Consider the following 22,791-nt stretch of genomic DNA (forward strand, 5'->3'; position numbering starts at 1 on the left):
ACCCAAATTGGGCATCAGTGAGCAGGTTATTGCCAAGCTGGTGCTGCTTGATAGCATATTTGATGACTCCTTCCATCACTTTACAACCAAGAATAGACCGATGGAGTGATAATTGGCTCAGTTGAATTTATCCTGCTTTGTGTGTACAGCAGCTGGGTACAGAAATTCTTTTAAAATTTCTTAATCTCTTATTTACAAACTGAAATCAAAATTGTGAATATTATTTCAGCACAACTGCAAAGAATGCAATCTACCAACAATAATCACTATCCAAAATGTACAACTTACTGGCCTCTCTAATACCACAGGAAGAGACGGCAAAAACTCAGGTTTCTCTTTTGAAATAGGCAGGCTAGCAATTTTCATCAGGAATTCTCTGCTGTATGTAATCCTCTCTGCATCTGGAATGTAAATGGAAATGGGTAAACAAAACTGGACATCTTATTAATTTATCAACAGATTTTTGCATTTCATCAAACTATCCACTGGAATTATGGGCATATTAAAGAGTCACATTAAAACCTGCACTTGTCACTGCACCTTGCTTGTTCCCAACTATTAATGTTGCCTTAAATTAAGATTTTTGGTTGAACTCTTGCAGGAATTAGTTGATCTACTGAGGCTTTTTCTTTACGGGCTTTTCACTACTGGAGATTGGATTGATTTTGATTTTGAACTTGCAGAATACCAAATATGATACGAGTAGCAAGAAGTATTCCAGTATTGAAAATAAAGAATGCTGCTACATAACCATCTAATTCCTAAATTTAAGACTTGATGTACCAATCAAGTTCATTTACAATATCAGCCTGGCAATAGGAATGCTACAGGAGTACATTCAAATATATTTATTAAGTAGTGAAATTTCCATCATCCCTTTTGTTTCCTATTTCCCATGCTCTGGAAGTCACATGACTTTTTTGCCTCTTGAAGACCTTATCCCCCTCTTCAGACCCTCCTTGAAGTCTATTTAAAGTCTATCTCTTTGACTCTCTCCTAATAACACATTCAGTAGCTTGGAATCCTGTTTTTTTTTCTCTCTTTTAACAATGTGTAGGAGCAGGAGAAAGCCAAAGGGCACCATTCAAAACTACCTGCAGTACTCCAGTGTGGTCTCTCAAAACTCCCATATGATCATAGCACATTTTTTTTTATTCTTGTACTTCAGTCCCTTTTACAATAAAGGGGAAATGTCACATTCCTTCCTAATTGTTTACCATGCCTGGATGCTGGCTGTTTCTTGTACAAGAATACTAAAGTCCCTCTGAAAATCAACATTTCTAAATTCATGCCTTGTAACAAACTTGGTTTTTCTACTCTTATAGCAAATGCAAATAATCTCACATTTCCCCACATTAACCTTGACCTGACATCTTGCTACCCAATCACCTAACTAGAATAATTCTGCATGTAGCCTCTGAGTCCTTCGCGAAGCTTACAAACCCCCAGTTTTGTATCTTCAACAACCACAGATATATTGCCTTAGGTGAATATACCAAAAGTATCGATACGGATTGCAAGTAGTTGAAACCCCTGTAGTCCTCCTTACAGCACTCACTAGAACTAGCCTGTCAACTTGAAAATGCCCCCCTTTATCCTTACTCTTTGCTTCTTGCCTGTTAACCAAAAGTCAGTACGTGCTAGTATATTACCTAAGCTCCAAGAGCATTATCTTTACATAAACTTTGGTTACAGCACATTACCAAATTTCATTTGGAAATCCAAGTATCTACTGGCTACCCTCATCTTTCTTGACTTATTACTTCCTCAAGACTCTAATAAATTTGTCAAAAGTAATTTGTCTTCCAAAAAACCATACTGACTGTGACCATGAGATGATTTTCTAAGTACATTAGCAATTAATTCCAGCATTTTTCTAATGTCAGGTTAAGTGGTTTTCATTCCCTGTCTTCTACCTTAATTCTTTCCCGAATAAAAGGTGCTGTATCATCAAATCACATAGAAGACCATTCAGTCTGTGATGTCTCATCTGACTTTCTGGTTTAGTAATCCAATTGATGCCATTCCTCTGTTTTTCTTATAATTCAATTTACGTCCTTTTCAGATAATAACCTAATTCCCTCTTGAATGACCCAATTGAACCTACCTTTACAATACTATGAGGCAGTATGTTCTGGATCTTAACCACGCACCACAGGAAAATATTTCTCCTCATGTCTCCTATTGCTGCCTTTTCCAATTATATTTGCTAACTTTCAATTGCTCGTATTGTGCTAGAATCTATAATTTTGGAAAATCATAACCAGCACATCAACTATCACTGCATTTAAGTCTTTAGAACTGTAGGGATACGAGCCATCAAGTAATGGGAATGTGTCAGATTTTAACTCCTTAAACTTTCTCGATTTTCTTTTTCTCATGTTAATTAGCTTAAATTTTTTATTCTTGTTGGCTGCTTGGTTACCACCATCCCATTTCCCCACTAATTTCTATCTTTTACTGAGAAGACCAGACACAAAATATTTATTCAACGTCTCTGCCATTTTTTTTAGTCCCTGTAATAATTTCTCTTCTCGCCGTTTCCAAAAAAAACTATTTTTTACTTTAGAAATTTCCTTCCTTGTAGAGCCTGTAAAAGCTCTTACAATCAATTCTTAAGTTGCTGGCTAGTTTGCCCACTACTTTTCTCCTTTATTTTCTGACTTTTTAATGACATTTTGATGGTTTCTAAATGCTTCCAATTCTCAGGCTTACTCTTACACTTTGACACATTAAATATCTCTTCTTTGAACATAATACTTCCCTACAACTCTCAAGGAACCTGAGACAGTTCTTTTTTTGCTGAGTTTTTCTTTTTAATAGAATGTATTTTTGTTGAACATTCTGAATGGTTTCTTTAAATGTTTCCAACTTTATTTATTGCCAAACCTTTTAATTTATTTACACAAACAACCTTAATTAGTATCTTATTTAGTACTGCAGTATGCCACTCTTAAACTTAAAATGGAATTCAATTGAACTATCATCATTTCCTCAGTATCTACTTAACTGCTAAGTTACTAGAACCACTGTCCAATTCAACAATTGGACACCTAAGATAGCTTCATCTCAAGTTGGTTCCACAATATATCGTCCCAGGATACCTCTCAAAAACATTCTGCAAATTAATCTTCCAAATCACCTTTGTCAATTTGATGGATCCAGTCTATATGAAGATTGAAGTATTCCAAAATTATTACATTATCTTGGTAACAAGATTGTAACAAATTACTTTTTGTTTGATTCTGTCCAACAGTGTTAGTACACTTACATCAGGAATATAAATTACTTCCACCTGCATTTTCTCGCCACTGTCATTCTTACCACACACCTGATCTTCTGTAGCAAAACCTTTTTTTAAAGTTCTTATTACTGTCCTGATGTTATCCTTAATAATCAGGGTTACATCTCCTCCTCTTCCATTCCATCTGTCTTTTTGAAAAATGTTGTGTCGTTATTTCCCTTGGTCAACTTGTAATTATATCTCTAATACTGACTAGATCTAAACTGTTTACTTTTATTTGTGCTATTAATACACTTCTCTTACTGGACGTACTAAGTGCTTTCAGAGAAACTGCTTTTAATTTTACTTTTACAACTTTATTTGCATGGACCTTATTCATTTAATGTATTATGACTTTTAAACTCTCGACTTCATCCTTGTCCAAATCTGTTTTTAGTTGTTGTGCAATCAGTTAGTGCACTGTCATATTGTTCCCTTCATCTCAGCCCTTATCCCCTACATTTTTGTTAGGCTTTTCTCTCCACAAAGAAGTCCAAGACAGTTTTCTCTATGACGGCTGTTACGGGCCTTGTCTCAGAATGGGCCCTGGGCAAACAAACTGTCCTCTGGAAACAGGGATCATGATACCTTTGCAAAATTTCAGGACACTATTGAGAACAATATTGAGAATGATTAGTTTTGATCATCCAAAATAACCATCAAACATTGAATTACTGAAACACCAGTTAACAACCTAGCTGCAAACATTCTGAAATTAACCTACAGAATGTCTTAAGGGTTGCTAATCTTGCATGCATTCATGCATTCTTTTGAATTTCACCGTAGCAACATTATGGAGATCCTGGAGGACCTCCAATGCTTTTTTAAATGAATCAGAACTTGACTTCAATTATGAGGAATTTGTAAAATTATAATTCAAGATATTTTAGAAAACATTTTAGGAAACACCTGACATGCAATGAACAAATTGATCAGAAAATTGTGGAAAATTATCAATTCAGGATCCCACTAGGCACTAAAAGAAGCTGTAAATCCACAGTTTATGATACTATTAATTTGTTCCCTACCTGGACATCCAGCCTGATGGACAGGCAGAACCTTGAACTGGGCATAGAATCTCTCAGTGAAGACTGTAGCAGCAGACTAATTAGAGGAACATGGGTCATAAGAGCATAGGGGTTAGAGTCAGAAGAATGTTACATGGCCTTTCCAGCCTGCTGCACCATTCTCAACTCCATTTTTCTCCATAACCTTCAACTTCCTTGTCTATCAAAATAGGAAATTAGTACGGGCAGCATGCTTTATGGGAGGAGAGGGAATTAACGATTGCATATGGGGAACAAGAAGGTGGACAATTGATTAGGTCATTTGGGTTAGCTGCAATTTTCAAGAAGCTGCGTGGTGGGGGTGGAACTCATAGCTTGAGGGAGAGAGATCAGAGGTTTCAAATATTGGAGAGGCAATCAGACTTTGGAGGATGTGTGCTGGGTCTGGGACTTGGGTCCTGGTAATGGAAAGGGATCAGAGGCCTCATGATGGCATCAAATAATTTGGTGAAGTTGCCCAATCGTAGGAGCTTCAGAGTTGGGAACCTGGATCCAGGAGGTAGGTGCAAAGGCACTTACCTCCTGAATCCACAAAGTCCTCGCCTCGATAAAGCTGCCAGGTTGCCTGATGCCAGAATTCAACTTGAAAACCTGAAGAGCAATGAAGTTCATAGCCTCGTTATTTAAAGTTCTAATCCGCCTCCTTCAAGCAGGTTAGCTGTCCAGTTAACTTCTGGCCTCGCTTAAAGTTGTAAATTGCTAAGTTGGAGGCAGGTTTGGACCAGGAAAAAAGATTTTTACGGATTTCAATCGTATACCTGACTCAAACCAACCCCCTTCCTCTTCTTTTTCTGCTAAAAATTCTGCTCTGCCTTTTTCTTACTTCTCAACCAATTATATGGCACTGATATCCATACCTCTATGTAGAAATGCCAACATGCATATAACTTAAATCTTGCAGGCAACTCAAATATAACATTCACACCACTTGCTGAAACATATTTAGTTATCTTTACAAGAGTTGTTCTGCATTCTAATTCAGTGCAATCAGATTCTTAGGCCTTGATTTTCATGGACTTGTGAAATTCCTACAGCTGGAAAATTAAGACCTGAAATTCTGGCCCCTTTTCCAAAAGATCCAATTTTACTGCTGGCAGAATGACTCTCTCGTTGATGAAACCCAAATCCAACAAAGTCATTTGAATTCAATACTGAATTCAAATAATACTCAAATAGGCTCCTGATTCCACCGGCACAAGGGTCTTATCCTACAATGAATGACTGATGAGCTTTGGAGTAATGCTCACAAGTGCTCATAAAGTGTCAAAAAGATGTTAAAGGTGTTAAATTATTTAAATTCATTGACATTTTCCCAAAATGTATAGACAGTGTATACCTGTGTATTTGGGGGGAAAAGTATAATTGTCATGTCTGTTGACATAATCCCAAATGCTATTATTATAGCAATTTTTACCACTTGATTGCTTGTGCACCCTGTCATTATCACAGTGGTGGCCTTTAAGTGCAAGGTTTGGCAATTCCAAAAGATTTTTAAATGTTTAGCTGCCTTTGTAGGATTCTTAACACAATTGTTTCTTTTAGGAGATTTTAACGTATTGAATGGGCTTTCATGAGGCAGTGTTTCGTATTGTATAGTGGTGTGTAATAGATAATTAGGACTGACATGAGGAGAAATTTCTTTACCCAGAGAGTAGTGAGCATATTGGAATTTTCTGCCATAGAAAATCATTGAAGCCAGAATATTTAATGTTTCCAAGGGGTTAGATATAGTTCTTATGGATAAGTGTTCAGAGGGTATGGAGAGAAAGTTGGGGCAAACAGTTTGCTGAGTTGGATAATCAGCCATGAACATATTGAATGCCAGGCCAGACATGAAGGGCTAAATTGTCTACTCCTGCTCATATTTTTTTTTAATTTCTATCATTTCACTGTGGCTTCCAAATTCGCCCATGTTGGATAATGGTTGGGTTAACATGGTCAGTAGTAACAGCAGAGAATGATGGGTAGAGGCAATGGTTAGCAAAGATTGCACTAAATTGGCAAAGGGGCATGACAGCTCTTGGGAATGAATGGGGTGTATGGGTTAACACTGAGGATACAACAGAATATTTGACCACGTGGAGGGGGATAAATTGTCATGAGTTGATGTGGATGGGGTGTGAACAGTGGTTGTAAGGCTGAGAGCAAATGGACTTAATGTTTAATAACATAACTGTGACAAAGTCCAGAGAATTGAGGTGGGCTTTTAACCATTCAGCCTTGGGACTAGGCAGCTGCTATCGCTGACTCCACTTTGCACTTGGCCATGCAGCATCCCTCACCCAGATGCCTGTGCAAGTTGGGAGATATCCCAACTGAGTGTTTACGAGATCCTGGTGACCCAAACATCAATCTGTTTCATACTGCAACACATGCAATGACAGATTGGATCTGTATGCTTTCTAGTACCCATGCAGGCATTATGAAGGACTGGTCTGATCGTCTAGATGTTGGAGACCACTCCACCTGAGCTACCATCAACAACAGATTCTTTGCATACTTTCTGCTGCCTTCATCAATGCTTGATGTTCAAAAAGGTGTATCTGCTGTGCTGTATCTTACTCGGAGCACTAGCCCTGAACTCTTCCTCTAAATTCCTCAGTTAGGATGCTTTTGAGCTAATACTTGAACAGGGGTTGAGGGAGGGTGGAGATTGAGAAATGTGCGTCATGCCATGTGCACACATGACCAAAACATAGTACAGCCTGAAGTACCTTTCTGAAGCATACCTATAGAAAGGGAAATAAATTTATAATAATGCACTAGTAGGCAATTTTCATATGCAACTTTGAGTAGGAGTTACATGAATATTTTTACCAAGTGTAGCTTTTCTGAGAATTCACAAATTAGAGTATAGAAACATTTGTTACTAATAGTGAGCTGACAGCAAAACTGCTTTTTCACTTTCAGCACTAGCTTTTTTCTAAGATCTTAAGGTTTTCTTCCTCATATGGGGTTGGAACTAAGAATGGTTTATGTGAGGTGTTCTTAAATAAGCTTTTTTAAGCTCAGGTGTACTTGTGGTCAAAGATGGTCCCGCTTTTACTGGTCTTCACACTGCTGCTCCTTCTGCGTACTCTTTGCTGCCCAAATGTTGGTAAAAGGTTGGTTCTTAATGATACAAAAGGCATGTAGCATGTGGTACAATGAGATTAATATACAGAAGAGATTAAACCAATCCACAAAAATGAGAGACAGCTGTTTGATTCTCAAATACAGCTCTCTAGTATAGTACCTATGTACAGTATTTTAAAAATAATTCACTTAGATGTCTTTGCTGGCTGGGCCAATAATTATTGCCCATACTTGGTTGTCCTGTAGGTGGTGGTTGTGAGATAAGTAAAGGAATGTTACAGTATATAAGGAATTGAAGACCTGTACTTAGGAGATAAGGAACAAGCAGCATCAAGAATATTGTACTCCTAAATGCCCACAGCATGAGATACTCAAGACTGGTATCTCAATGTGCAGGCAGAAATTATGAGTTGAAGCACAAGATAAGGAATATTGGAAGCTGGGGGAAAGAGCCAGTGTCTGAAGATTAAAGAAGAATCCAAGGGACCAAGCGCAAACGTGAAAATTCTGAAGACAGGGAAAGACTTAAATTAGGAAGCTGCACAGTGGAAAGACTATAAGGGGCAGGAAAAGAACCTCAAAACATTTCAAAGTGTAGCTACAAATCAATAGCCTAGAAAGGAAAAATACAGAATTGGAATGCTTAAACAAAAGAAGTGATAGAATATTCTTCCTCTGTACCCACAGTGATTAAATTAGATTAGAGTTCCTTTGTTCAATAGCTTTATTCAAGCACATGGGGCAGCACAGTAGCTTAATGGTTAGTGCTGCTGCCTCACAGCACCAGCGACCTGGGTTCAATTCCAGCCGTGGGAAACTATCTGTGTGGAGTATGCACATTCTCCACATGCATGTGTGTGGGTTTCTGCCGGGTGCTCAGGTTTCCTCCCATAACATAAAGATGTGCAGTTAGGTGGATTGGCTATGCTAACATTGCCCACTGTCCAAGTATGTGTATGTGTATGTGAGGTAGATTAGCCATGGGAAATACAGGGTTACAGGGATAGGGTAGGGGGCATGAGTCTGGGTTGTACGTTCTTCAGAGAGTCGGTTGGACTTGTTGGGCCTATATAGCTATAGCGATAGGGTTCCCCTTGTCTTTACCTATCATCCCACCAGAATCCACATCCAGAAGATCATCTGGACAATACATCCTCACACTCTGCTTCCTGTAAAGACTCCATCCCATTCTCTCAGTTCCCCCATCTCCGTCACATATGTTCAGAAGAGGCCAACTTCGATAAGGCAGCCTCCGCAATGTCCACCTTCTTCCTCAACCGAGGATTCCCCAGCACCGTTGTTGACAGGGCCCTCAACCAGGTCCGACCCATCTCCCGCACTTCCACCCTCACCCTTTCTCTTGCCTCCCGCAACAGCAATAGGGTTCCTTATCTACCATGCCACCAGCATCCACATCCAGAAGATCTTCAGACTCCACTTCCACCACCTCCAGTGAGATGCCACCACCAGACACATATTCCCCTTCCCTCCCTTGTCTACCTTCCATTGGAACCTTTTCCATAGGCCTTCCGGGACACCCCAGTGCACTCTTCCTTCACTCCCAAAACCACCACACCCCCACATCACTTTCCCCTGCAACTGGCAAAGGTGCACCACCTGCCCATTTACGGTCCTCCCTCCCCAGTATCCAAGGGCCCAAACATAGCTTCCAGGTGAAGCAGCACTTCACCTGCGCTTCCCACAATCTAGTCTACTGTATCTGCTGCTCACAATGTGGTCTCCTCTACACTGGGGAAACTAAGCATAGGCTAGGTGATTGCTTCACAGAACATCTATGTGCTGCTCACAAAAAAGACCCTGAGCTACCTGTTCCCTGCCACTTTAACACACCACCTTGTTCCCTGGCCAACATCTGTCTCTGGCTTGCTGCAGTGTTCCAGTGAAGCTCAACTTAAGCTGGAAGAACAACACCTCCTCATTTTCTGCTTGGGGACCCTGCAGCCCACTGTACTCAATATCGACTTGAATAATTTTAGGGCCTAAACTTTCCCATGTCCTAACCCCCTACCCCACACGCCAGGCCGAATTGTCACATAGCCTGCCATTACACAATACCTATTTTTAGTCACTAACAGTCCCCATTAACAACTATTCACCCTCCTAGCCAGATCGTTATCAACTCCTTTGTCTATCCAACTGCTCTTCTCTCTCTCTTCGGGCTCTATCCTATCATTTGCTCCCCACCCCATCCCCGCCTCCCTATTTTCTGCATATGAACTGACATTTTCCCAGTTACCATCAGTTCTAAGGAAGGGTCACCGGACCCAAATCATTAACTCAGATTTTTTTTTCCCCAAAGATGCTGCCAGACCTGCTCAGTTTTTCCAGCAACTTCTTTTTGTTCCTGATTTACAGAATCCACAGTTCTTTCAGTTTTTATTTAGTGTCAACATATTGTTCCTAAACAGTTTGAGCAGCTTGTACTTGAACTGTTTCTCAACCTTTCCCCTTTCAAATAGTAAGGAGGAAAAATTCAGGTACCATCAGGTCAATTAAACATGCCATAACCTTAATTATTCAAAAATGCAGAGGTCCATTTCAGCCTAGAAGTGGGAGCTGTGTAAGTGGCAGTTTCAATAGTATAGAACTGCATCAAGCTTACATGTGAGGGAGCAATGCTATCTAGTCAATAGGTTTTCATATACTTTTAATCCAAAAACTGATGATATCCTGCTATGACAAAGTGTGAAATAAAGTATTGGAGTATGCTGGATTGCTTAAAGCAATAAACACATTTTTAAGTTGGCAGCAAATTCCGTGTTAGAACGATGAGATTTATCATAGATCACATCAGTGATCAGAGTGTTTTAGAGAATCACCAGAAGCCTTTTCAATGCATTTGCAAACATGCCATACAGACTATCACATTGAGGGTATAGAACTTTTGAAGGATGAACTAATTAGAAAGCATCGAATAATCAGTTTGAGGAATAAGTCATCAGACTTTCCTCACCTCCAGGAGGACGCCATATTGGAATGCAAAACCCAATTCACTATGCAGGGAGAAGTCAGGATCCAAATTGGTCAGCAACTTGAGGAAACATCAAGAGCCCTTCTAACATAGCCGGAAAGAATGGCCCCAAGGTGGGGTCATTATCATCCCAAAAGTCTATCAAAATGTCAAATAATGTGAATCAGCATACCAAACTGTACAAAATGTGACTCCAAACAGATTCATAAACACAAGTATCTAATGGGAAGAGTTGAATGCTATAATTGTGACCAGTTGAGAATATTGCAAAAATGTTGTAAGTAAACAGTACCTTCATTACCTCAAAAGCAAAGGAAAAAAAAATCCTGAAAAAGGGAAATAAAATTCAGAGAAATGGAAATCATGCAGCAATAGAAAAGTTCAAGCAGTTGAAATACAAGACAATAAGTGAGGGGGGATCTTATAGAAACATATAAAATTATGAAGGGAATAGATAAGATAGAAGTAGAGAGGATGTTTCCACTGGCAGATGAAGCTAGGACAAGAGGGCATAGCCTCAAGATTAGAGGGAGCAGATTTAGGACTGAACTGAGAAGGAATTTCTTCACCCAGAGGGTTGTTAATCTATGGAATTCCTTGCCCAGTGAAGTAGTTGACGCTATTTCAGTAAATGTTTTTAAAAAAAAGGTAGATTTTTTTTGAACAATAAAGGAATTAAGGGATACGGTGAGAACGCGGGTAAGTGGATCTGAGTCCACGAAAGGATCAGCCATGATCTTATTGAATGGCGGAGCAGGCTTGAAGGGCCAGACGGCCTACTCCTGCTCCTAGTTCTTATGTTTTCTTATGTTGAACACATTCCTGGATGAGGTCAAAGAGAATTCCAGTGTGGTCTATCTTGATAATTGGAGTGACTCAAGCCAACTTTTATACTTTTCTCAAACAGTGTGAGTCTCTCATGAGGATCAGTGGTGAGTTGCTAATTGAGGAGGATTATTACTTGTTAAAAACCTTGTTGATGGCCTAACTCACTTCATTACTTTTCAGCTTTCTATCTTACCAAACTCACCAAACAAATTAGATGGTGAGAAAATGTGATAAGAAAGTTATAGTGGGTACCTGATGAATTCAGCTTACCACTTGTTCCAAGTAACCCTGTGGGACACTGGTCACCAACATCTCAGGCATGCACCATGGGCATCGGTCACACACACCCCACATCCATTATCATTGCCAGCCTCTAACAATCCTCATAGCACATCTCCAATCCAAGTATGCTTCTGCACATAAATGCTGTAACAACAACTATCAGTGTAACACTGCAGCAAGGATTCAGTGCGCAGGTGCACACCAAGCTCATGGACTTGATCAAGCTGCATCTCTGTGCTCTCTGTTCACTGTTACAATGCACACCCACTCAGCTCATTCAGATGCTCACAGAATCCCTGACTTGCCTTTTTGCATGTTGGTCTTTCAGCCAGATATATAAGGGTCATTACTTCAATTTTGCATGGTTGTTTACTGCAAGCACAATGAAAGAAAGATAGTCTAGGCTGTCAGCAGGCTTCAGTCAAGTCAAGGGGAAAGCCTGCGCTTATGTGGTCCTAGCACAGTAAAGTCAAAGGCAGCCTCTGATACCAGTCCAAGGGCTCAGAACAGTCCATCAGCTATTTGGGCTATTCAGAGTCAGTCTGCGCTCCACATAGGGGGCAAAGAGCTGAATAAGAGGCATCTTATCAACTTCCTAGACTCTACCTTTTTGTGGGCTAGAATGAAAGAGGAGGGTATTTAAATCAAAATGAGAGGCACAGCTGTTAATTTTGGTGCAGGTGCGGAGGTACTCTGAGTGAGTGATTACACAGTGCTGAGGACATGCACAGTTAGTGATGTTGGGGGTTTGCATGCATGACAGCAAGTGATGGAACATGGTGCAAGCATTAATCAGAGGTAGAGCTTTGGTGGGAGTGGGTACAATTGCAGAGATAGAATGAATGCGAGCTCTCAAGTGTGAGGTTGCACTTATGCTGATGGAGTCAAGGTCATTGGCCTTCATTCTATAGTACTCCAGATTGCTAAGATTATTCTGACTGTTTTAACCCAGATGGAAACCTCAGATCAGGCTGGCAAGGTCAGGTATTGTAACCTCCACTCATGGTCCTGAGAGAGGAGAACACCCATCCTCCTCTGCACAATTCATCCAGCAGGAACTTCAGAGTGCCAATTTCCACATCTCCATGTCCAGGGCAAATATCAGGGACCATACAGGGCAGCGTCAGACTGTAGTGCTTATCCAGGTGTAAAATGGGCTTTTAAAAACAGCATGAGTGAAAAATGGGATGACCATGAGTGGCAAATTGTTCTAGGAATAGCACATAGCAAGATGGGGATGGAATCAGATTTGAGATGCCATTAGAGCAAGGTAGGTTATTAATTCAGTGAGTTTGGTACAGTGTGATACAGGGGAGAGAAGTTGCTAGACCTCGCAGTGAAAACCTTCCAAAAAGCTTTACGCAACTCGGACATAGCCAAAAAAATTTAAGACTCACCGCATAAAGAAATGGAAGGAGAAACAATGTTTCCAAAAAGATTCAACATTAGAGATTGACCAAACAAAACTCAGCACTGGGTATCTTGGAGAAAACAACTGAGTTACAGAATCACTTTAAAATCAAAACAGCTAGTCTAAAACTGAACAAGTTCATATGCTTATGGTAAGCAGGTCCTGCAGCAAGTGATGCTATAAATCATCAAAATATGAAGACATTTGAAATAGTTTGTACTCAAGCCAAGAAGTGAGAGAATTAAAATTTAATGAATATGGGATGGCAGTACTTTTTCTACATCAGACAGTGTTCAGAATAGTGGAACTATTCCAGACATGCAACAACACCATTAGCCTCAGTGTTGAATTCAAACCAACCAAATCAAGATGTCCGGTCGGAGCTCCAGACTATTTCAACCTGAGATTTAGATTTTCAAAAGGTGGGAATGGAGAAATAATAATAATGATAACTGTGATAATGAAAATAATGTTGCTTATAATGGTGCAAATTGTACAAAGGAAGAAGTGAAATTAAAATACTGAAATAAGCAGATGACTAGCTCATTGATGGCCTGATACATTAATCTTTCAGCGTAATTCAGGAAAGAGAAGCGCTCCTCAAGAAACGCTGCCATGTGGCGTCTTGCACAGGGCCTGTCTCCTCCCTCACTCAAGTTATTCCTGCTCCCATTATTTTTGGTTTGATCATTTTCATCTTCCAACACCTAAAGGACCCTTACTCAAACACGCAGCAGGAAGCAAAGGCGCAATGACAATTTTTTTACCTCTGGATCAGAAATTAGTTATGGGAATGGATTTTTTAAAAAAACCCAAAAATACAAAACAGGAGCCTAAAAAAAAAACAAACCAGCAACTAACCTCGATATAAAGAAGGCCCTTTAAATGGCACAGGTGAAGGTTCCTTGACAACAAGGTGCAGAGCTGGATGAACACAGCAGGCCAAGCAGCATCATAGGAGCAGAAAGGCTGACATTTCGGGCCTAGACCCTTCGTTCATCCAGCTCTGCACCTTGTTGTCTCGGGTTCTCCGGCATCTGCAGTTCCTACTATCTCTGATTCAAGGTTCCTTGATATCTGTTAGTGTCATAAATTGCTGAATGAATTTCTCATACAGTGAGTCAGGTGCTGTGGTAGCCCAATTTCATGGAATGGTCCTAATGCAAGTGCAGGACACATTTTCATATGTTTTAATGGGGCTGATTAAGGCTTGTGGTGCATACTGTGGATGCCAATAAGAATAGGAAGGGCTGAAGTTAACAATGATATTCGACATGACCTTTAAATGTGAACATTCCCTGACAGGCCAAAGACGGCACCAGCAGCTTGTTTCTCTGTCGCTGTGTTTTCCGTATTAGATAGTAGTTTTGTCTGCTGTACTGGTTTCCTTTGCGCTGGCTGTTTGTTACACTGCATGAGCGAGAGTGATTCGTTCCATGTCATTGGACTTTGCCTTGACTTGGAATAGTGAATGGTACCAGGAACGAACCTAAGCCTCCAAACCAGCCATTGATCAAGCGGTCTCCGATGAGCAGAGGGGCATTAGGCTTAGGGTAGCAGTTGAAAGAGGTGGTAAAATGAGATGAATGAAAGGAGTAGGGTGGCAGGTATGACAGGGGTTAGGTTGGATAGGGTGGCAGGTGCACAATGCCAAACACACCCCATTGGGCAGGGTGTCAGGTCTGAATTGGCTGAAGGAAGGGTGAGCGAGCATGGTGGATCACCTCTGGGATTATCAGCATCTGTAGTCCTGGGTGTTTAGTGGAGGTTTGGTAGTTTCCAAGGAAATTTCAACTTCCCAGGCAATACCCACTGAGTAAGCTTCATCAGGATGATGCGTGCATACAGTCCTGATGCAAGCTCCAAATTAAGTTGCTGCTAATGACCATCTTTCCAGAAAGCCTCCATCAGTACTGTTGCTTTGTCATTAAGTAATTTCATTGGTGATTAATAAATAAATTAAGACTTGTCAAATACAGTTCAAGTCACTGCTATTTTATCTAAATATTAAAAGTCTAATTGAGTTGATTATATCTCCTTTAAAAGAAGCAAAAAATGAAAAGTCCTGTTATATCACTTGTTCCAATTATATAACATTTAACATCTTCATATACAAATAAATGATTGGTTCAGGAGCAGGTTACTTTTCTACTTACTGAGAAGAGTGCATTAAGCATTCACTTATTCTAGAGTAAATGATTTAACAAAATTCAGTTAATTAAACTTCATCTAATTTAATCTATATCTAATTTAAACTATAAGTAAAAGGGCTGAGTTATGAAAAGAATAAGACGATATTCAGACAGTAAAGGATGACATGGATGGTACGAAGATCATTAACAGTGGCACCAAATCTTCTGAGGAATGGAAATCGCCCATTATATTGCCATTCCACTCTTCTTTTTTGCATTAGGTTCGAGCTCTGCATTTCTCACCAACATTTCCCAAAACGGCTCCTTTGGAGGAGTGTACCTAAAATCCAACTGGTCCCTTGCGGTGCAGGATACAGGAGAAATCAAACCATGAAGTCTTTGTATGAAAGCGGTAATAGATGCTGCATTATCACCATTAAAATGATCCAAGGCTGTGTTAGTATTCAATATCCCATGGCTGATATTTCTTGGTTTAGTGACAGAATACCCACACCTCACCTTTTGACAGTGATCAATCCACCTAACACTGCGGTCTCACCCAACCATCCATAGTAATCACTGCCTCCAAAACTCATGAAGATGCTCAACCTCTCTGACCTCCCATCCCTCTAACCCCCACCCCTTCAACTCTTCCTCCCCAAACCCCAAAAAAACCCCACCAACAACTCTGCCTATTCTGATACCAGCTGGGCAGGAGCCATGCATTATGGAAACTGAGTCTAGGATGCATGTGGGATTGAGTGAGCACTTTGTGGTCTAGAAACTGGTTGGGGAGGCAGTACACAGGTCATGAGGATGTGGCACTATCTGGGGTTCATGAGGGCTAGGTAGTGAGCACTGCCTATGTGATCAGGGTGATGAACATAGTCATGTGGGGACTGAGTGTTGCTGGAGGTCATGGAGTTAAGCTGATCATTAGGATTTGAGCAGCTATGAAAACCCAAAGTAAACGTCCATGTAAAAAAAAATTAAGTATAGGGCAAACAGCCCATATCCATATAGCTCTAGTCAGTCACAGAGCAATCTGGGGAGAGTAAATCCTGTAACTGAAAGTTTATACTTTTCACACAGGTACCACAGATGTGCCTATGTTGGGATTTCCTCAAAGTCCCAAGGCACATCAGAAATGGTAAAGGCCTCTTCCCATATTGGAAGATTTGAGGGAATGTTCCTTATGTTCTTCCATTTCAACAGGGATCTGCTCTACTTGAATGCAGATAATTCAGTTTATTGCAGATGTTCCTTAACATTATATCGGTACAGATCTCTTCACAGTTGTACTATCCAGAAATATAAATGATCCAATTACCCTTCTTTGTGCCATCTCCCTGACCAGAATGACGTCTTTCTATTGGTCGTTCCTGTCCTTTAAGATCTTGCTTGCTTCTAAAGGTTGGGACATCACTCCACTTGGTTTCCCGTTGTGCATATCCACTTGAAATAGTCTGCAAATTTTTTAAACAATGGTTACATATAATAGTAGTTTGTATCGTTTATTTACTTGTAGAACTGCTGGAAGAAAAACAAAGTTGGAAGGCAGTGAAAAAAAATAGAGAGATCACACAGAACGTTGTTTTATCTAACTATTTCACTCACTCTCGCTTTACTAACAGCAACAGGTCCAATTCTTTAGACCTCCCACTCCCACTCGTGACAGTTCAAATTTCCTATCTTCCTAAATGTGCTAATATTCTTGGCCTATTGTTCTATTTGGACTTTAACAAAATAAAGTTGGCAAATTGTGCGTTACTATTAAGGAAAGTAGCTGTGAAAACTTAGTATACAAAAATACAACAGGTTCACCCAATTTTTCAGAGACTAGAATTCTACATTGACACAAACCTCTTGCATTTTGGTTGACACAATTGCAAAGTTCATTGCTATTTTGCCTTCTCAGATAAGCTTCCAAGTGATACCACAACCTTAATAACAAATAAAGCGGAATTTACACCTTTGCAGGATGCTCACAATTAAGCTTGAATGCTCTCAACAATAATATGACAGAGTATTTGCCACAGAAATAATGGTGAGGCAATAGATTTTCCTCACTTTTAAGGAAATAGGACAACAGCTTCAGACATTTGCACACATACTTATACATGAAAAGTCAGGAAGCTGCTGTCCAACTTGTCCTGCTCTTCTAGAAGCTTTCCTTTAACTGTGTCTTACTAAGATTCGGCATTCAAATAAAAGTACATATAGCTGTTGTATTTACCAATTAGGTACTCACTAAACACTGAAAATAGTTAAGTCTTAAACAGAGTGACCTAAGTCTTAATTAGCACCGAACAACCTTTTTGGCACTGGAATTCTTTTTAAAGGTGTGGAGTCACTTCTTAGCTTTTTCAAACAAATTTAGCAGCAATTAAAATCCTATTTTTCAAACTTTTCTTTATCTCTTTCTTCATTAATTCCTTACTTGCTTTGTCAGCCTTTGTCACACAATTTAGCATTGAACATATTAACTTACACCTGCTGATTTAGACTTTGTGGACATGCTTTCCAGGGGTGAGATACAGTGGACAGGACAGTTTCCAGTCTTGAAACTGTGATACGAGTGCACAGTGTGATTGATTTTGATTTCACAGCAGCACCACTTTAATTGGTCTGGAACTGGTTTACCAACTAAGAATGGCAAGCAGGCTTCTGAAGTTGGAGGTCTGAATGCAGCTTTCCATCTTGAATGGATCAGCAGGCTGTATTGGTGAGAGTGCTCCAAGAGGCATTCTCTCTCACCAAATTTTTAAAAATCTAAATTTGCTGGATGGGACATGACTGAGAGTGTCTATGATTGCTCCTACCTATTCAGTCAGGCAGAGAAAGCCTCAAGACCTGCATGGAGCATTCCTCCCTGGCCTGCCACCAGGTAGGCACCTCCAGGCTCCTAAACTGACCCCTGTAGCTTGAGGGAACCTGCAGACCAACTGAAATATCCTAGTCGGTCTCTTTTAATTGGCCTTAAATGACTCTTAATGAGCACTATCATCTGCTACATCAAACAATTATTTACCACCATAATTCTGACTTCACAAAATAATTACCTGGAGATGGGATGGAGTGAGGGAACCTGCACATGGGGGAAACTGTCTTTTAACTGCTACAACCAGTGGGAGCTGATAATCCTGACCATCACGTTTTGCTAAGGATTCTTCAATCTGATTAAGGAGACACATATGGTTTGCCTCATTCATGCAGGTCAAGGTCCCTCATAAAGAGTGTTGCAATGATACTTTCAAATGATTATAACTCATTGTGTAAAGCCCACTGCCTGCAGCAAATCTAATGAGAGACTGGTGTGAATTGCTTGCTGTTGACTGTCAGACTTGTTTTTAAATCATTCGTTACATCAGCCCATGTTTAGTACCAACTTTTGTCAATGATAGCAATGACAAGTCACCATATTTAATGCTAAGGATTGCTGCACTTTGGCATAGGAACGTAATAGCTAATTAAATACACATTGAAATTAAGTAAAATAAAATGTTCTAACATTCAGAAATAAATTCTAATGAAGTTTTAGGATTGGCCAATGTGCCAAATGAAGGAAGATTGATACCCAAGTGCACTTGCATTTTACAAATACTCCTATCATGAACCTATGGAATTAAGCTGTCAGTTATTCATGCTATGAATTTTAACTCACAGTCAATCATGGAGTCATAAGACACATTCGTGGAGTGCCACAGGGATCAAAGCTGGGGCCACAATATGTATTGCCTTGGAAGTGAATGTGCTATCACCAAGTTTGCTGATGACACAAAAATAAATGAAAGGCAAGTAGATACAAGGACACTTTGTATTAAGGCTGAGGCAAATACTTGATCCGTAGGGGAATCAAGGGTTATGGGCAAAACACAGAAATGTGGATGTGAGGAATGTTGGATCAGCAATGTACTATTAAATGGCGAAGCAGTCTTAAGGGGCCAAATGGCCTACTCTGTTTGTGTTTCCATAAAACGATGAGAAATGCAGACGAATATAGACAGGTTAAGTGAATGGGCAAAACCTAGCAGATGGAATATAATGTGGGGAAATGTGAGGTTATGCATTGACAGGAAGAATAAAACAATTGAATATTATTTTAATAGAGAAAGTCTGCATAAACCTACAACAGAAAGGGAAGTTCTGAAGAAGGGTTACTGCACCCAAAATGTTAATGCTGATTTCTCTCCACAGGTGCTGCCAGACCTGCTGACCTTGTCCAGTGATTTGTGTTTTTGTTACATCAGATAGGGATTTGGGGGTCCTGATGCATGAATAACAGAAAGGTACCATTCAAATTCAGCATGCAATAGGGAAGGCAAATGGTATTTTGAATTTTATTCCAAAGGGAGTGGAGTGTAAAGATAGGGAGGTCTTGCTAAAACTATACAAGGGACAAGTTGGACTGTACCTGGAAGAGAGTGAACAGTTTTGTTACCCTTATCTGTGGAAAGATATACCAGAATTGGATGCAGTCCAGAAAAGGTTATCAAGAATGATTTCCTGGGTATGGTGAGAAATTTAAATGGAGAAGATAAATAGGTTCGTCTTATACTCACTGGCGTTTAGAAGAATGAGAGAGGACCTTATTAAAACATATAAGATTCTTAGAGGGCAGAGAGTATCTGACAGGGCAGATATGGAAAGCTTGTCTCATTTGTGGGAGAATGTAAGACCAAAGGATATAATATGAGCATAAGAAGTCACCTATTTTAGACAGAAATGAGAAGAAATTTCTTTTCTCAGCACAGGGCTGTCGAGACTGGATCACTAAGGCTGAGATAGACAGATTTCTAATCATCAAGGGAATCAAGGGTTATAGGAATAAGGCAGGAAAGTGGAGTTTAGAATTCAGAGACCTTTCTGAGGAAGGGTTACTGGACCAGAAACATTAACTCTGATCATCTGATCCATCATGATCTCATTGGATGGTAGAGTGGACTTGATGGGCTGAATGCCCTACCTTTGTTCCTATGTTTTATGTTTTTATTTCTAATGCTAGTATATCTGCAAGGGCAGAGAGAATTAGAGTATACATTATGTTATAATGACTGTATAATAATGTTAATATAGTAGCAAATCAAAATTCTGAATTGGTGGAAATCTGAAACAAAGAAAATGTTGGAAATGCACAACATATCTGGCAGCATATATGAAAAGAGAAAGAAGGTTAACATTTTAGGTGGCTCAGCTTTAAAATTTATGTGATGAAAGTCCCTATCTGCAATATAAATCCATTCATTAATAGAAAGGGCTACCAGTCCTTTGAAGTACTGATGATCCACCAGACAGAGGAAGAGTAGGAAGGTAGTGTAGGGATGCCCTATGGTCATCTCCCTCCAAAATATGTTGCCTCCAAGGTGCAAGGATCAAGGATGTCTCAGAGTATCTGTCGAACATTCTGGAGGAGGAGGATGAACAGGCATCTGTTGGGTTGCACATAGGCACTAACGATAGAGGTTAAACAAAATGGGATGAGGTCCTACAAGCTGAATTTAGGGAGTTAGGAGTTAAACTAAAAAGTAGGACCTCAAAAGTAGTAATCTCGGGATTGCTACCAGTGCCACATGCTAGTCAGAGTAGGAATGGCAAGATAGCTAAAATGAATACGCGGCTCAAGGGATGGTGCAAGACGGAGGGATTCAAATTCCTGCAACATTGGAATCGGTTCTGGGAGAGTTGGGACCAGTGCAAACCAGACGGTCTGCACCTAAGGAAGACTGGAACCAATGTCCTGGGGTGAGAGGGGATGGGGCAGTGTTTGCTACTGCTGTTGGAAGGTTTAAACTAACATGGCAGAGGGATGGGAACCAATGCAGGAAGTCAAGGGAAGTAAAGTGGGGACAGAAACAAAAGGCAGTAAGGGAAAAAGTGGAAATGGTAGGCAGAGAAACCAAAGACAAAAATCAAAAAGGGTCACATTCCATCATAATTCTAAAAGGGCAATAACTGTCAAAAAAAAGCCTGAGGGCTCTGTGCCTCAATGTGAGGAGCATTTGTAATAAGGTGGATGAATTAACTACACAGACAGTTATAGAGACCTGGCTCCAGGGTGACCAAAGATAGGAACTCAGCATCTATGGGTATTCAATTTTGAGGAAAGATAGAAAGGAAAGGGAAGTGGGTAGCATTGTCGGTTAAAGAGGAGATAAACACAATAGTAAGGAAGGACATTAGCCTGGACAATGTGGAGCTGCGGAACATCTAAGGGAAAAATAAGTTAGTGGGAGTTGTGTACAGACCACCAAACAGTAGTTGAGAGTTTGGGGGTGGAAAACAGGAAATTAGAGATGTGTTCAGTGAGGATATATCAGTTATTATTGGTGATTTCAATTTGTTTGTTGATTGGACTAACCAAAGTGGTAGCAACGTGATGGAGGAAGATTTACTGGAATGTTTGAGGGATAGTTTCCTCGATCAATACATCAAGGAACCAACTAGACAGCAGGCCATCCTAGACTGGGTATGTGTAATGAGAGAGGGTTAATTAGTAACCTTGTGGTGCGAGATCCTTTTGGGGAAGAGTGACCATAATATGGTAGAATTCTTCATTAAGTTAAATCTGAGACTAGGGTCCTGAACTTGAAAGAAAGCCAACTTTGATGGTATGAGGAATGCATTGGCTAAGGTAAGCTTGCCAAGAAAACACAAGGGGTTGACATTGGATAGGCAATGGCAGACAGTTAAAGAACACATGGATAAACTCAACAATTGTACATACCTGTCTGGCATAAGAATAAAACAAGGAAGGTAGCTCAACCATGGCTAACAAGGGAAATCAGGGATTGTGTTAAAGCCAAAGAGAAGGCGTATAAATTGGTCAGAAAAAGCAGCAAACCTGAGGACTGGAAGAAATTTAAATTTCGGCAGAGGAGACAAAGGGTCTAATTCAGAAGGGTAAAATAGAATTAGAGTAAGCTTGCAAAAAAAAAATAAAAACTGTCTGCAAAAACTTCTATAGACATGTGAATAGTAAAAGACTGATGAAGACAAATGTAGGTCTCTCACAGTTAGTATCAGGTGAATTCATAACGGACAATAAAGAGATAGCAGACCAGTTGAACTAATACTTTGGATCTGTCTTCACGAAGGAGGACACAAAGAGCCCTCTGGAGATGGCTGCTGAATGGTCGAAGATATACACTCTAAATGTGGATCATTATTAAACACACATTTAAAGGAGAGGGACAAGCTGGTCCATGCTTTCACCAGTCATTATTTCACCAGTCATCTTTGGCTTCCTCAAATGGTGATCATAAAGAAATAATAGATTACATTAGAACATAAGAACTAGGAGCAGGAGTAGGCCATCTGGCCCCTTGAGCCTCCCCGCCATTTAATAAGATCATGGCTGATCTTTTTGAGACACAGCTCCACTTATCCGTCCGCTCACCATAACACTTAATTCCTTTACTGTTCAAAAATTTATCCAGCCTTGCCTTAAAAACATTCAGCGAGGTAGCTTCAACCGCGTCACCGGGCTTGGAATTCCACAGATTCACAACCCTTTGGGTGAAGCATTCCTCCTGACCTCAGTCCTACATCTGCTTCCCTTTATTTTGAGGCTATGCCCCCTAGTCCTAGTTTCACCTGCTAGTGGAAACAACCTCCTTGCCTCCACCTTATCTATTCCCTTCATAATCTTATATGTTTCTATAAGATCTCCCCTCATTCTTCTGAATTCCAATGAGTATAATCCCAGCCTACTCAGTCTCTCC

The 22,791-nt window shown here is 40.1% G+C and overlaps 1 protein-coding gene across 1 annotated transcript in view; it reads right to left on the reverse strand.

Annotated features, from left to right (window-relative positions):
* The window catches only part of gra (granulito), a 96,577-nt gene that overhangs the window by 19,556 nt on the left and 54,230 nt on the right, over positions 1-22,791 (reverse strand). The window contains exons 4-6 of the mRNA XM_048596065.1: positions 16,401-16,536; positions 4,870-4,941; positions 289-401 (exon numbers count right to left, since the gene is read on the reverse strand). Of these exons, the coding sequence (XP_048452022.1) occupies positions 289-401; positions 4,870-4,941; positions 16,401-16,536 (321 nt within the window). The remainder of the gene's footprint in view (positions 1-288; positions 402-4,869; positions 4,942-16,400; positions 16,537-22,791) is intronic.

This window comes from Rhincodon typus, chromosome 4 (genome assembly GCF_021869965.1).
Source record: "Rhincodon typus isolate 14 chromosome 4, sRhiTyp1.1, whole genome shotgun sequence".
Taxonomy (NCBI): Eukaryota; Metazoa; Chordata; class Chondrichthyes; order Orectolobiformes; family Rhincodontidae; genus Rhincodon; species Rhincodon typus.